The sequence below is a fragment of the Nansenia antarctica genome, assembly GCF_963989245.1.
Source record: "Nansenia antarctica genome assembly, chromosome: 16".
NCBI classification, from domain to species: Eukaryota; Metazoa; Chordata; class Actinopteri; order Argentiniformes; family Microstomatidae; genus Nansenia; species Nansenia antarctica.
The window spans coordinates 18817850-18835257 of record NC_137686.1 but is presented as its reverse complement, the minus strand read 5'-3'; the positions used below and the strand labels follow the sequence as shown (position 1 = coordinate 18835257).

The window sequence follows — 17408 nt, the reverse complement described above, 5'->3', positions numbered from 1 at the left end:
AGGGGGTGAAGGGGTCCGGCCAGGTCATGGCGTTTGATGACGTGCTGGTGACCAACAACCGGTGCTGGAGACGGGAGCCTGGAGACTGTGACTTCCAGACCAACCTGTGTGACTGGACTAACCTGGGGGGGGTGGACCAGGACGACTGGCTGAGGGGCCGAGGGGCCTCTGCTAACCCCAACGCGGGCCCCAGCGTGGACCACACCACCAACTCATCAGTGGGTGAGCCTAGCGTAGCTTTTTCTCAGACACGTTTTCTCAGACACGTGGAGTCTCCTTGTTTCACAGCAGCATAGCTCAGCGAAAATATGTCAGACGAGCACACGGACGTTCAGCAACTGTTCTGGGTGTACAACCACACCGGCCACTTCAGCTCTGTAGTTTGCATTAGGATTCGGTGACTGTGTTCGGTGGGGTGTAATGTGACCCTGTTTAATGCCACCTCCAGGTTACTACCTCTATGTGGACAGCTCTGTCGGCATGTTGGGAGACAGGGCCATGCTGCTCAGTGACATACTCCAGCCCACCAGCAGGGAGCACTGTGTCACATTCTGGTACCACATGTTTGGCCCTCACGTCGGAACTCTGAACCTCTACAGAAACAACAGGTACGCCGTTAACACTGTCGATGGAACAACGCTCTAGACCGCGTATCATAGTAGATCGGACGTTCTTATTGTGGAAAAACACATAATGTCGCCTTATGACACCGGACATTTGGAGTAGGCTGACACTGGTCCTCTGTGGTTCACTTGGTAGAGCATGATGCTAATAACACTTAGGTTGTGGGTTCGATTCCTGCTGGGACCATATATACTGGAAAACGTATGCACTCACTGCCATGTAAGTCGCTTTGGATAAAAGCATCAGCCAAAAGGCATAGATGTTATATTATTAGTGACCAAACACAGTGTAATGAAGGAGACCGTCTGTCTTCCCCTCCTCTGTTCCGGACACACAGGGAACTGCAGGCCAGCGGAGATGATGGAGGGATCCTGCTGTGGACGCAGTCAGGCAGCCAGGGGGACGTCTGGTTGGAGGGGAGTGTGACGGTGGACACAGAGGAGCCGTTCTGGGTAAAGTGTCTGCTTGTGGTCCTAGAATGAGAAGGGTATTGATCGATTGATTTTTTTTCACAACTGTGTTTATTGAAGTTTTTATGACAATACAAAATGAGCAGCAGGTCAAACTGTACACATATACGCTAGACATATTGCACATACCTACACATTATGTAGTCAAAATAGAAGTCTATGATTGGCTTTCCTTAGGACATAGAATGATCACTAGATATAAAACCATAACTACTGTATATACCTACCTATGCACTGTTCCTCTATGTTTTGTTCCTGGTTTTATGTTTATGAGTTGTGTGATGTGTAGTTGTGACCTGACCTCTTCATTCTCCACAGTTTGTGTTTGTGTACCAGAAGGGCCGCGGTCCCGGTCGGGACGTGGCTCTGGATGACATCAAAGTCCGACCGGGCCCCTGTCTGTCTCCCACTCTGTCTCCCCCTCCCCCTCCCCCTGCAATAGACGGTAGGCATCCCCCTTTCTCTTCTGTGCTACCTCAAGCTTGAACTAATTCATCCACAGTATTCATATTTTAGTATCAAATGTTGTCACTATGAATGGGAATTTGATGGCGGTGTTTTTTTTTTTTTTTTTATCTTTTATTATCAAAAATACATTTCACAGATAATTTGTTCAGTTGGTTATTTACATTATTCACAAAACACATACAGATACGATACGTAAATAGCACAGTGAGACATGACTGACAGCACAACACAGAATGTGGGACAGACATAGAATAGACAAAGGACGACAACAAAAAAAAGACCAAGTAGCATACCAGGTCTTATCTATGCCTGGCAGCCCTTGGTCAAATCAGAAAAATCATAACGTCAAACATAACAAATAAACCATACGCAAAATAATCCAAACAAAGAGACAAAAAGAATGCTACAACAAATATAGAAATGATAAAACAGTAAAAAATGATGAAGCAAAGGACATATGACACATAAAAAACGGGTGATTCATGACAGACAAAAAGTGGGACAGACACAACCCTAACCCTAACCCTAACCCTAAACCTAAACCAGAATAGACAAACCAACATGAGACCAAGTAGCATACCAGGTCTTATCTATGCCTGGCAGCCCTTGGTCAACTCAGAAAAAACATAAAACAAACAAAAACACTAACTCAAAACCAAACACAGATACTAATCTTCTATATTATAACCTAACATCCCTGATCCTGTAATAGTCACCAAAGTGCTATTATTGACAAAGTGTTTACAAAAATCTGCTTTCCCCAGTGTGTGCACTAACCTAACATCCTTTTTAAATAGTGACACAAACAACTCCCACACCCTGGTAACTTTCCCCTCATAATGTGCTACATTCCTCCTACATACAATTGCATACCTTACGTGACTCAACAAAAAATTAACCAAATCTACATTCACTTCTTTCTTTTTTCCCACCACCCCAAACACTAACAATTCCTTCCATTCAATCTCATTCCTGACGGTAACCCCACAGTGTACACTTAACAACCCCTTTACTTTCACAAATAAGACAGACAAACTTGGACATTCAACAAAAAAGTGGTCAAAGTTTTCATCCCTCCCTTTACATACATCACATACCCTACCTACATTCCTATCCATTTGGTGCAAAACGACATTTGTGTAAACCCTATTGTGCCTAATCTTAAAATCATTGTGCTCACATTCTACGCTATTATATTTCACACCCAGATTTGCCCATACCTTTCCCACATCAATACCTTCAAAAACCCTTTCCCACACCTTCTCTGACGCTGGCCTCACCAACCCATCACCCAGTAAATCCATGTATATCCCTTTCGTTTTCACATCCTCAAACTTGACCTCTAAACCTTTCCTTTCTACCCTTAATTCTACCATCATTTTTTCCTCACCTGCCTCTCCCTGTCCTAACATTAACGTTTTCCATTCCCTACTTATACTGTCCCTAATTCTATTATACACTCCTGCAATCCCACCTTTCCTTATATCCCTATTCACTGCCCTTATTCCCTGCACTATCTCCTGCTCTGTTTTGAAATTGTTCTCTGACACTATATGTTTTATCTGTCTAAACCCTGCCTGTTCAAAATGCTTACTAACTATCATCTTGTTATTGTACTTTATCTTGGGGTTGAAAAAGATGGGCTGATTTAAAACCTCATCTTTCCCTACACACTTGTACCTTACCTGCTCTAAATATTTCCCCCATGCTTCAAACACCTCTCTATAAAACAGTGACATTCCCTCGTACCGTGGTTTATTAAAAACCATTAAAAGACCATTCACACCACACCCTCCATATCTGTGCAAATAATCCTCAAAGAAACCCATCCAACAATATTCATCCCTACCATACAAAAACTTTTTCACAATTTTGACCCTAAGTGCCCTTTTCTTCACTTCTATATCTATCAATTTTAACCCCCCATTCTTATAACTATTTATTAACACCCCGTGCCTAATTAGTGCCTGCTTGCTATCCCACAAAAAACTATTTATCACCCCATTCAATTCTTTCGTGACCCACAAAGGTAAATCTAGTGCACTCAACACATGATTCACCTTTGATAGGATCAGGCAGTTTATTACCGTCACCTTTCCCCTTAGTTTCAGTTTTCTCCTTCTCCATGAATTCAGTGTTTGTTTCACTCTGTTCAAAATCCCTGTCCATGTTACATCCCTTGCTTCTTTTTCATTCACACCCACATTCACTCCTAGCACTTTTATCATTCCTTTTGCCACTTTCAAAGGTATATCACATTCACTCATGTCTACACTCCCTACACACAGTATTTCTGACTTCTCTACATTCATTTTGGCCCCTGATGCTTTCCCATATACTTCTAATAACTTGACTACTCTCTTCACACTGTCTACATCCCTAACTGTTATGTTTGTGTCGTCTGCATACTGATGTATTAAACTCCTCCCACCCCCTGGAATATGTATACCCTGAATGTGTTTGTCTGATTTTAACAACGTCGCCAGTGGCTCTGCTGTAATGCTGTACAGCAGACTGGACAACGGACAACCCTGCCTAACTGATCTTTCTAAACTAAAACTATCTGTCAAAACTCCACTACACTTTACCCTACTCTTTGCACAACTATACAGTAACCTAATCCACTGAACTATCCTCTTCCCAAAACCAAACTTCTCTAACGTCCTAAACATAAACTCGTGCTCTACTCTATCAAAAGCCTTATTGAAATCTACACTCAACACTATCCCTCCCTCTTCCTTCATGTGTTTCACTGTGTCTCTGACTGATCCTATTGTATCCGCTATATCTCTTCCTGGTATGCTATACGCTTGAGTCGATGATACTATGGACCCTACTACTGACTTAATCCTATTGGCTAAAATCTTCGCTAACACTTTGTAGTCTGTATTCAATAAACTAATCCCTCTGTAATTCCCTAACTGTAACTTACTACCCTTCTTGTATAATAAAGTAATTAACCCTGTTGCCATCGACTCACTAACCTTCTCTACCCTTTCCATTTCCTTATAAACCTTCAACAAAATCTTACTAAGCACTGCACTAAAACACTTGTAGAATTCACCTGGTAAGCCATCAGAGCCCGGGCTTTTGCCATTATTTGAGCTCTGAATGGCTAAGGTGACCTCCCCCTCTGATAAATCCCTATCACACCCTTCCCTGTCACTTTCTGCTAACCTATGCTCAACTGTCCCTAAAACTTCTCCTACACTGTCATTGTCTACACTACCTTTTTTGAATAAATTCTCATAATACTCCTGCACTGTCTCTAAAACCCCTACATAGTCCTTCACTATCTCCCCTTTTCCATTTTCTATCTCTTCTATGTATGTTTTCCCCTGCTTCTGCTTCTCTAACCCTAAAAAGAACGCTGTGCATTTCTCCCCTTCCACTGTATACTGTGCCCTACTCCTAACTATAGCCCCTCTACACTTCTCCTTTTCATACGCTTCTAATTCTCCCCTAATCTCCATGTATTTCACTACGCTTCTATCTGGGTCCCTGTCTATTTCTTTTAGTTCCTCATCCATCCTCCCTCTCAATACACTTTCTTTTCTCTTTCTATCCTGACTTCGTTTTCTGCAATAACTAATACTTAATTGTTTTACCTGTCTCTTAACACACTCCCACCATTCACACACATTCTCTTCATACATTCCACACTTCATTCGCTCACTAATATGCTCATTCACCATATCCCTATACTCATTCTCCCCTAATACCCTCGTGTTCAAACACCACACACCCCCCCCTTTCCCTGTGTGCCTACCTCCTAAGTGAAACGTGATTGCTGCGTGATCGCTGTATCCCGTGAATTTGTGTTGTATATCTCCTATTTCCTTTTCTATCCCCTGTGATACTAAACATAAATCTATTCTACTCTGCTTCAAAACCCCACTAACTACCTGTCTTCTTGAAAACTCTCTCTTACTTGTGTTCCTAACTCTCCATACATCTATTAAATTTCTCTGCTCTATCATTTCTAATAACCCTCTCCTAGCTGAATCTGTCTTAAAACTATCTACTCTATAAACATCCATCTTAGTGCAAAATACGTTAAAATCACCCACCAAAATACAATTCCCTGTGCAGTGCAAGCTCAGTTCTACAAAAAAATCCCTCTTTTCAACCTCTCTATTTGGTGCATACACATTAATTAATCTAAACATTACATTATTTATATTAAATTATATCCCTATTACCCTGCCCTTCCCGTCATTCAAAACCTCTCTTATATTCTCTACCCTATTCTCTTTAATTAATATCGCTACCCCACATGATTTATTCGTCCCATTATTTGTAAACAGCGTACCCCTCCATTTCCCCTTGATTTCTGTCATTTTGGTGTCTGTCCACTTTGTCTCCTGCAGTACCAGAACATCAGATGTGAAAGTCACCAGCACCTCCTCTAGCTTCTCCATGTTATTGAGCCCATTGATGTTTATGGAGGAAATCGTGACCATTGAAAACAAGTGTAGGAGGATAAATATGTTTACTGCCATTGTTATTTCATTTCTTCTTTCCCTCTATGTACTGCAGCTTTGATTTGCGCTTTAGTTTCCCCGCTAAAAGCGCCCTCTTCCTCCCTCCCACTATCGTCAACAGCTCAGACTCGTCTTGCTCACCGCACCCCTCGTCACTGTTTGTTAACATCTTTTCAGATGCTTTCGGGGGGGGGGGGCTTACGGGTACGGCCTCTCGCCATTCCGACTCGTTGTTCATGGGGGTTCCCTCCTTCGATTTGTTGCCTGCCTCTTTTGCTTCTTTCGGGCGCACGACTCTCGGGGGCAAAGGCTCTTGTTGGGAACCTCTCCCCCCGGTCGTCTGTGCGCTCCCTTGCAACTCCGATGCCTGGGTTACCCCCATAAAACTGTCGAGGCTCGACCCCATGCCCCCCCCCTTCCCGCTCTCTCCTGTCAGTCTCGACCACTCCGTTCTCTGAGTCTCTGGCACAGTCTGAGCTGTCAACGATACTCCCTCCTCCATCCCCTCTTCCTCCTCTCCCTCGCTCTTCTCTTCCTCTTCTCCCTCGCTCTTCTCTTCCTCCTCTCCCTCGCTCTTCTCTCCCTCTTCTCCCTCTCCCTTCTCTTCCTCTCCCCCCTTTCCCCCCTTCCCTTCTTCCTCCCTCTGTCTAAAAACAGTGGATGGACTCATCACTACTTCTTCCTCCCTACACTTGCATTGGGATTCCAGGTCCCCACACCCCCTGCACTTGTTTTCAAACGTCGCGCATTCCCTCGCATAATGCCCGCTGCGCCCACACCTTCTGCACTTGAACTCGGGACATTCTCGTAGGATGTGCCCTGGCTGCAGACACATCCTACACACCTTCACCTGTCTGTCATGAATCACCCGAAAAAAGTCAGACCCATTGTCCGTCTCGAACTTGGTCGAGTACGGCAGCGATTTCACAACATCATTAAATTTAACTTTCACAAAACGTGTACCTTCACATATGCTGGTCCCCGGCCACATCCTCCTCTTTATCGGGGAGACCGCGTGTACCCCCCAGTCTGTTAGTTTCCTTAAAATGTCTCCGTCCTTCGTGTACACCGGCAGTCCAATAAAAGACACCACCATTTCATCCCCACATAGTTCCCTCGCCATGACCCTCGTCTCGTTTATCTTGAAACCGTCGAGCAGCCTCTCCTTCCCCTTCGGATGGCTCATCGTAATCTCGTATCTGTTCAAACCAATGTATCGACATCCCACGACGAGCCCGCACACCTCCTTCGTCGCCCGTAGCAGTGCCATCATTGTGATCCTGTCGTGTATTCTTATTGATTATGAATCAAAGAACAGTTAGTTTAAGACAATTTAATCAGTTACAGGCAGATTCATACATTACATGCGTTCTCCATGGACATCAGGGTGGGAACAGAGCGCTCCCTGTGTCTCTCTCTCCGTTCCCCTCCAGAGGGGAGGGGCCAGCGTGCATGTGTGTCCCTGCCCAACCCCCAAAGGTCCCTACTGGTCATCTGTGTCCCTGCATGCCCTGGCATGTGTGTGTGTCTAAAACATACCACATATTCATACATAGATCATACATACTACAGAAATATACGACACATCCCCCCTCGGACCACCCAGAGGGTGTTCCGAAACTATACTACCATAAAACAAAAACAAAAACACAAAACCCCACAAAACATCCCAAAAAAAAATTTTTTTTAAATAAAATTAAAAATTAAAAAATAAACAACAACAGACAGAAAAACTACACCAACACACAACACAAGAAGCACAATAACACAGACCAACCCAGGACCAGTATTAGGAACCAAAGATATCATAAACAAAAAATAAAAAACAACCAATAATAAAAAGAATTTTGAAAATAACAATCACAATTAAACTAAACACAGTTCATCATGCACAAATCAATACAGAAACTTCCAACGACCGATGTTTTCTTTGTCCTTGAAGCGTCAGGGTCAGAGGTTACTAGCACTTGTACCCAGTTGGAGAACAGCCTTTACCGCTGTCTCAGATTGATAACACTTCCATAGTCAGCAGCTTCCATTTTCGTTGCGCTAAGAACAGAACCTCTTTCCTATCTTTGCATAACCACTACATCACTTCTCAACTGACATCAATCCCATACGATATAGAAATAAACAAACAATACACAAATAATGACATTCAGTTATCATAACACATAATTCCCCAACAGTAAGCACAGGACAAAGGGAATGCATTAATGCATAGATCTTCACCTCAGGTGAGGACTAGTCTTCTGAAAAGTTCATTAACGTGGACTGAGTGACTGATTTTCCAAAAACAGTCAATGAGGCCCTGCCTTCTAAGAAAGTCAAAAATCATGTCTGCTATAATAGGTGCTCCTATCCTAGCAAAGTAAGTTTCCCATGCCCCTAAGACCGTTTCCAGCCATGCTATCATCTGCTGTCCATTCCCGTCGTTCCCTTTGATCTGCTGCTTCACTACCCTATTCATAGTCTTTAATCTTTTCCTAACTGGTCGTCGTCCGTCAGTGTCATTGAGGTTAAGGCAGCCGCCTGGTCCCCTCCCACGCTGATCAAGGTCTGGGGAGTCGCCCTCAGCATCATCTGAAGCATGGTGCAGGCACTCGCCAGCATCCCCAGTAGCACAGGTGTCCAGGCTTTGGACACCCCCAGGCTGGACCTCCAGACTGTCAACACTCTCTGCTTCGTTGGTTTCTGGTTCATTGGCATCTGGACAGCTTTCCGCTGTCCCCTCGGTTTCAGGCACTGCCGGTAATGTCACTGGCTGTAACACTGGCATTGCCACTGGCTCTGGCAACACCACAGCATCTCCTCGTAGCTCCTCCTTCTCAGGTTCTCTGGGGACCTCGGCACCTGTTGGCACAACATCCTGCCTACTCTGTACATCCACCCCCCTGTCCACCACCCGTGGCCCTATTGGGGTAGGGATATGCCCAGACACCACTGGTGTACCCACTCTGATGTTGTTTCTCCAACAGACCCCACATTGACCTAAAGCATGGTCAATCTGTTCCATCAAATATGGACTCCAAAACCCATATTTCTTGGTGATCTTGCGTCTCACCTCCCCCCTAGCCACATGTGCTAATCCATGAGCTTCCTGTATTAACATGCCTAATAAATCTGAGGGTGCTACAACCAACCCCTCATGATTCCTCCATAGACCTGTGTCATCCTGACTTGCCCCCCTTGCTAGCCAAACGCTCTTGTCTAACGTAGTTACTCTACTCTGTAACATCAATAAATCCTCAAGTGTGACCATGCCCTGTAATTGCTTTTCATGTGTGACCAGAAGACCTTTACCTGCCTTGTCTGCTCCTGTAATGGCTTTGGCTGCATCCTCTGCAGCCCTGTTACCTTGTGTGACATGTGATGAGTCAGACCTGTGTGTGGCACACTTCACTATAGCTAATTCCTTTGGCTTCATCATGGCTTGTAACAGCTTCATGATCTGTGCGTGATGCTGTATAGGCGTACCATCAGTTCTCTTAAAACCCCGCCCCCTCCATACAGCTCCATTAAAATGACAAACATTATGTGCATAGGCAGAGTCGGTGTACACTGTCACTCTCCGTCCGGTTCCCAAGTTGCATGCTTCTGTGAGGGCAATCAATTCAGCCAACTGGGCTGAGCAAGGCTGAGGAACTGCCTCAGCCTGTTCTACAATAAACTTTGAATTCTGTGCTTTAACTAAGGAATACCCAGCGCACAACGTTTCTCCTACCCCGTAACAAGACCCATCAACCCAATATTCTATATCAGCTCCCTTTAAAGGCAAAGCTTGTAGGTCTGTTCTATGCTTAATCACTCTGGCTGTCGATGGAATCTGAACACCGGATGGCATCGTCACCTGACAGTCGTCAGGTGTGCATTTTACTGTACAGTTCAATTGGCATAGAGCATCTCTCCCTAGCAGCCCTGTTGGCGTGTGTTCTGACACAAGTGTTGACAGAGTTGCTCTCTGTCCCTTGTACTCTAAGTCTACAAGCTCAGTTGTAGGAATCAGCTGTTTAATTCCCTCAAATCCGATTGTCTTCACATATTCTCTAGACATAGGGAGGTGCGTGGCGCCTTCAGGCTTCTGTGTCACCACCAGCTGGCACCTCCCACTCGGATCTTCCGGGCACCCCTATAGGCCAGCTGCTGGGCCTCCGTAAGGGTTCATCACTCCTGGAGCAGGTGTAGTAGGGGGCCAATATCCTCCTCCTTGGCTCCCCCCTGCGCCCCCCTGGGGCCTGTTGCAGCAGGCACAGGCTAGATGTCCATTCTGGTCACATTGGCATGGTTCTAGCATCTCCTTCCCTGCTGCTGTCCATCCCCCTGGTGGTGGTCCTTGGCCAGGCTGTGTGTACATCTGGCATGGAACCGCTTGCACCCCTGGTGGCCCTTGTGGGTATGGATACCCCCCTTGTGGCCCCTGTGGGTAGGACTGGTAAGTAGCAGGATACCCCCCTTGTGGCCCCTGTGAGTAGGACTGGTAAGTAGCAGTCTGCACTCCAGGTGGCTGTTGCTGTGGGGCTAAAGCCTGCACTCCCTCTATGTTCCTCTCGCTTTCAGTCAATTGCAAATGAGTCAATATTCTGAGGGATTCTTCGTCTCGTGCCTTCTGTATCTGAATGTTCTTTCGATATAACTCAACTTGATGAGCTACGTGGTCTATATAAACAGCTTTGTTCATGTGTCGTAGCCCCACCACTTCTGCTAGCTTATCCTTAACTGGGGTAGGAAGCCCTTCTTGTATTTTTTCCCTGATTATGGATTTTTCTAAGGGGTTATCTTCAGCGTCTTTCCCTGTCACACTTCTCCATTGAGAGTGCATACGGGCAACATAACCCCTAGGATTCTCATCCCCCCCCAGTGGCTTCACAATGATATTGTCTGGGTGAATGTGAGTAGGGTAGGTCTCTCTGATTGCTTTCCACAGCCTGCCTCTGTTTGCTGCGAAGAGCTCTGGATCATAAACTGATGTATTGATATATCTATGAAGTCCTGCCTTCATCAATATTTCCTGCATTGTATCCAATCCTGCAATAAAAGCTAAGAGTCTTTTCAGGTCTCCCATCGCGGCCTGCGTTCCTGTCAGTATCACGTCGACCTCTCGCGTCCACGAATGTCCTCCCTCTTGAAGAACTGGGAGTTTCTCGATCACTTCAGACAAATCTGTATGATGCCACGGATGATATTCCATCTTGTTACCCCGAATCAGCACTGGACAGTTCTTTAATGTTTTTGATGACATTCGGTGACAATCTCCCTCTTTCTCCGGGCGTCTTCTCCCACCTTTCCTTTCGGCTGTGGCTATCATCTTCCTGACCTGCGCGTTGTAGCCTCCATCTGCATTGTCGTCATCACTTGAGTCTGCACTGCCATCTTCGCTGTCATCTTCCTCGTCACTCCTGTCGTCCCCTTTTCCCCTTGGCTCCTTCTTCTTCTTCTGGGAATGATCCTCCAGTGCCTTAGCATATGGAGGGGGACTGGAGGCAGGACACTGAGCTATTTTCTGTCCCTCTACCTTAAATAGATCTAAAATAGCTAACTCTAACTTGCGTTTCTCTGATCTAATCTTTCCTCTTTGATGTGCTTTGTGCCCATTGATAAGTATTTCCAATGTTGCAATTAATTGTAAATTAATGCTGCCCTCTTTCGGCCACGGCTGTTCAATGTATGCCCAACGGCTATTCCATTTCGTAGACATTTTGCTAATTTCCCTAACAAGAGGATTCATTTTTTCCACTACAGCCATAGGGGATAACGTAGCCAACATTCCACGATGTTCACTAATATCTTTTAACAGCTTCGTGGAATTCGACCCCATTCTACTTCGCTCAATATGCTGACAATATTCTATATTAGATAAGGTGTACGCTTCTTACAACCCACCTTATTTTGTCTTGTTTGCTAAACAAATGCTAGTCCAATATAACTGTATTAACCATCCCCACAAAAACCCTGCAACTCCAGAATAACAGACTTGCCTCTTGTGTATGTCAGTGCAGTATTAACTTAAATCTAATAGCTGTGTAAGTACTTTATACTTAAATGTGTTTCCTAATTGTTTATGAATATGTGTCCCTTGATTACTCATTCAATACTAATTACAGTTCTGGTCAACACAATTATTAAATCACAAAAGCTGGTCACACCTAAGTATTCACTGATCCACAAAAACCCTTTTACTGCTCAACTATCAAATATGTACTATTCTGCTATTCCTTAATCAAACACTGTGGAAATGACCTAACTAAAATAAAAGATGTAAATTACAAATATTAATTATAACCTGTAAAGAAATCGACTTGTTATTTGGAAAAGAATGAATGATTAATTATTAATTACACACTTAAAGAAATCGACTTGTCATTTGGAAGGAATAAAATGATTAATTATTCATTACAATCTGTAAGGAAATCGACTTGTTATTTGAAAGGAACAAAATGATCAATTCTCAATTACAATCTGTAAGGAAATCGACCTGCTACTCGGAAGGAATGCACAATCAACTAGACTTAGTCATTTACACTTCATTGATGTAATCCTGTGAAGTCAATTAGCTATTATCAACATATCATTAGATTGTCACAAAACAATTGATCAAAGTTTTGTGAAAACAGAGAAATAAAATGATCTGAATAATTAATTCAATCAATTTGTAATTAATTAAATTAATTAAATTAATGTAATACATTACAATCATTTATAACCATCTATTTATTAATGTATCGGACTGTTTCATCGACCTCAGCTGTATCTCCCTGAGGATTTAGTGTTTTAAAATGTATTGTCGTATTTCGTCCAGCAGGCGGCGCCAAGTAACCGACTTGCGTATCGATTGCGCATGCGCCAGCGCCTCCGTGTAAAAATGGAGTAGGGGAAGGAGGGGCTAGTCTTTGTCCTTCTGGGGGAAAAACCCGCTGTGGACTCCCAGATCAATCTTTACAACATAACATTGCTTAAACTTTAAACTACTTTAAAATACCCCAATGATCAATTCACTATCTTTCTATCTTTGAATCACTACAATGTATTCACGTTTCCCACACAGAGATGGCCTCTGTGTGTGTGTCCTTCCCCAAGGACAAAGAAAAATGGCGTCTAAGAATGGACTCTCTGACACACTGCAAATGGCGTCTAAGAATGGACTCTCTGACACACTGCAAATGGCGTCTAAATGCAAATGGCGTCTAAACTCCGCTGAAAGTACACTGAATGGCGTCCTTCCAAACAGACAAAAGAGCCTCACATGTTCTCCACTGCTACAATATAAAACAGACTACCGAGTCCACCCACACTCCAACACATAAACACAACCTCACCGAATTTTACACAAACACACACGATATTCCAATACCGTACAAACAAATCACATACCATCAAACACTATATTTTACAAAAAACGGGCTTCCAAGTCCGGCTCTCACCACCCACCCATCAAAGATTTATGAAAAGTTTGCTTCTATTCCAACAAGATTACCGTTACACAGATTCTTTTGACTATAACTTATCTGAGATTTACAGCCTATTTTAAACACACCAATCGACTAGAGAGAGATTTCTGCAGAAAATCTACCTTCTTCGTCGAATTGAAGAGTCCGCACAATACTGTAAATTAAGTTATATTATCTCCGTCGCTTGCTCGCCATTTACTGTCGTGTATTCTTATTGATTATGAATCAAAGAACAGTTAGTTTAAGACAATTTAATCAGTTACAGGCAGATTCATACATTACATGCGTTCTCCATGGACATCAGGGTGGGAACAGAGCGCTCCCTGTGTCTCTCTCTCCGTTCCCCTCCAGAGGGGAGGGGCCAGCGTGCATGTGTGTCCCTGCCCAACCCCCAAAGGTCCCTACTGGTCATCTGTGTCCCTGCATGCCCTGGCATGTGTGTGTGTCTAAAACATACCACATATTCATACATAGATCATACATACTACAGAAATATACGACAATCCTCTCCTCGCCGACCAGTTCCACCGCTACCGTCAGTTCTTTGCTGTATGCGGGGACCTCTCGTTCCGCTTGTGCTCTCGCTTCCGCCTCCTGTTTCTCCCTCGCGATTCTCTCTTTCTCCTTTCTTATAAACCCTTCAATTTCCTCTCTTACTTTCTGTCTCTCCATCTCTTCTCTTTCGCTCTCTCTTTCTTTCTCTGGTTCTTTCGTATTGCCTGTGTCCGTGTCATTCTCCGTGTCGTCTGTCATTCCGCGTGTCTTCACCATGTTGAGCCTTCCGTGTACAAACAAAACGAAAAAACAAAAATATCCCCCCTAACAGCAAGCTGCTGGGGGAATAAACTCTCACACACTGACTGTCCTTTCACTCACACAAACTACGCAAATATTCAAACACTAAACTCTCATGCACACAAACAAATTTCAAACACTCTCGCTGCTAAACCGCACTTTTTACGACAGGTCGTATTTTTTATTTTTTTTTTTTATCTTTTATTATCAAAAATACATTTCACAGATAATTTGTTCAGTTGGTTATTTACATTATTCACAAAACACATACAGATACGATACGTAAATAACACAGTGAGACATGACTGACAGCACAACACAGAATGTGGGACAGACATAGAATAGACAAAGGACGACCACAAAAAAGACCAAGTAGCATACCAGGTCTTATCTATGCCTGGCAGCCCTTGGTCAAATCAGAAAAATCATAACGTCAAACATAACAAATAAACCATACGCAAAATAATCCAAACAAAGAGACAAAAAGAATGCTACAACAAATATAGAAATGATAAAACAGTAAAAAATGATGAAGCAAAGGACATATGACACATAAAAAACGGGTGATTCATGACAGACAAAAAGTGGGACAGACACAACCCTAACCCTAACCCTAACCCTAAACCTAAACCAGAATAAACAAACCAACATGAGACCAAGTAGCATACCAGGTCTTATCTATGCCTGGCAGCCCTTGGTCAACTCAGAAAAAACATAAAACAAACAAAAACACTGACTCAAAACCAAACACAGATACTAATCTTCTATATTATAACCTAACATCCCTGATCCTGTAATAGTCACCAAAGTGCTATTATTGACAAAGTGTTTACAAAAATCTGCTTTCCCCAGTGTGTGCACTAACCTAACATCCTTTTTAAATAGTGACACAAACAACTCCCACACCCTGGTAACTTTCCCCTCATAATGTGCTACATTCCTCCTACATACAATTGCATACCTTACGTGACTCAACAAAAAATTAACCAAATCTACATTCACTTCTTTCTTTTTTCCCACCACCCCAAACAATAACAATTCCTTCCATTCAATCTCATTCCTGACGGTAACCCCACAGTGTACACTTAACAACCCCTTTACTTTCACAAATAAGACAGACAAACTTGGACATTCAACAAAAAAGTGGTCAAAGTTTTCATCCCTCCCTTTACATACATCACATACCCTACCTACATTCCTATCCATTTGGTGCAAAACGACATTTGTGTAAACCCTATTGTGCCTAATCTTAAAATCATTGTGCTCACATTCTACGCTATTATATTTCACACCCAGATTTGCCCATACCTTTCCCACATCAATACCTTCAAAAACCCTTTCCCACACCTTCTCTGACGCTGGCCTCACCAACCCATCACCCAGTAAATCCATGTATATCCCTTTCGTTTTCACATCCTCAAACTTGACCTCTAAACCTTTCCTTTCTACCCTTAATTCTACCATAATTTTTTCCTCACCTGCCTCTCCCTGTCCTAACATTAACGTTTTCCATTCCCTACTTATACTGTCCCTAATTCTATTATACACTCCTGCAATCCCACCTTTCCTTATATCCCTATTCACTGCCCTTATTCCCTGCACTATCTCCTGCTCTGTTTTGAAATTGTTCTCTGACACTATATGTTTTATCTGTCTAAACCCTGCCTGTTCAAAATGCTTACTAACTATCATCTTGTTATTGTACTTTATCTTGGGGTTGAAAAAGATGGGCTGATTTAAAACCTCATCTTTCCCTACACACTTGTACCTTACCTGCTCTAAATATTTCCCCCATGCTTCAAACACCTCTCTATAAAACAGTGACATTCCCTCGTACCGTGGTTTATTAAAAACCATTAAAAGACCATTCACACCACACCCTCCATATCTGTGCAAATAATCCTCAAAGAAACCCATCCAACAATATTCATCCCTACCATACAAAAACTTTTTCACAATTTTGACCCTAAGTGCCCTTTTCTTCACTTCTATATCTATCAATTTTAACCCCCCATTCGTATAACTATTTATTAACACCCCGTGCCTAATTAGTGCCTGCTTGCTATCCCACAAAAAACTATTTATCACCCCATTCAATTCTTTCGTGACCCACAAAGGTAAATCTAGTGCACTCAACACATGATTCACCTTTGATAGGATCAGGCAGTTTATTACCGTCACCTTTCCCCTTAGTTTCAGTTTTCTCCTTCTCCATGAATTCAGTGTTTGTTTCACTCTGTTCAAAATCCCTGTCCATGTTACATCCCTTGCTTCTTTTTCATTCACACCCACATTCACTCCTAGCACTTTTATCATTCCTTTTGCCACTTTCAAAGGTATATCACATTCACTCATGTCTACACTCCCTACACACAGTATTTCTGACTTCTCTACATTCATTTTGGCCCCTGATGCTTTCCCATATACTTCTAATAACTTGACTACTCTCTTCACACTGTCTACATCCCTAACTGTTATGTTTGTGTCGTCTGCATACTGATGTATTAAACTCCTCCCACCCCCTGGAATATGTATACCCTGAATGTGTTTGTCTGATTTTAACAACGTCGCCAGTGGCTCTGCTGTAACGCTGTACAGCAGACTGGACAACGGACAACCCTGCCTAACTGATCTTTCTAAACTAAAACTATCTGTCAAAACTCCACTACACTTTACCCTACTCTTTGCACAACTATACAGTAACCTAATCCACTGAACTATCCTCTTCCCAAAACCAAACTTCTCTAACGTCCTAAACATAAACTCGTGCTCTACTCTATCAAAAGCCTTATTGAAATCTACACTCAACACTATCCCTCCCTCTTCCTTCATGTGTTTCACTGTATCTCTGACTGATCCTATTGTATCCGCTATATCTCTTCCTGGTATGCTATACGCTTGAGTCGATGATACTATGGACCCTACTACTGACTTAATCCTATTGGCTAAAATCTTCGCTAACACTTTGTAGTCTGTATTCAATAAACTAATCCCTCTGTAATTCCCTAACTGTAACTTACTACCCTTTTTGTATAATAAAGTAATTAACCCTGTTGCCATCGACTCACTAACCTTCTCTACCCTTTCCATTTCCTTATAAACCTTCAACAAAATCTTACTAA

At 43.0% G+C, this 17408-nt stretch overlaps 1 protein-coding gene across 1 annotated transcript in view; it reads left to right on the top strand.

Annotated features, from left to right (window-relative positions):
- Window positions 1–5952, top strand: part of LOC308172062 (MAM and LDL-receptor class A domain-containing protein 1-like) — a gene marked incomplete at both ends in the record, with an annotated part of 13454 nt that extends 7502 nt beyond the window's left edge. Inside the window, 5 exons of the mRNA XM_080546973.1 lie at window positions 1–222; window positions 449–608; window positions 962–1076; window positions 1413–1539; window positions 5933–5952. The exon at window positions 1–222 is cut by the window's left edge and continues 10 nt beyond it. Coding sequence (XP_080403099.1) covers window positions 1–222; window positions 449–608; window positions 962–1076; window positions 1413–1539; window positions 5933–5952 — 644 coding nt within the window. The remainder of the gene's footprint in view (window positions 223–448; window positions 609–961; window positions 1077–1412; window positions 1540–5932) is intronic.
- Window positions 5953–17408: the final 11456 nt, after the last annotated feature.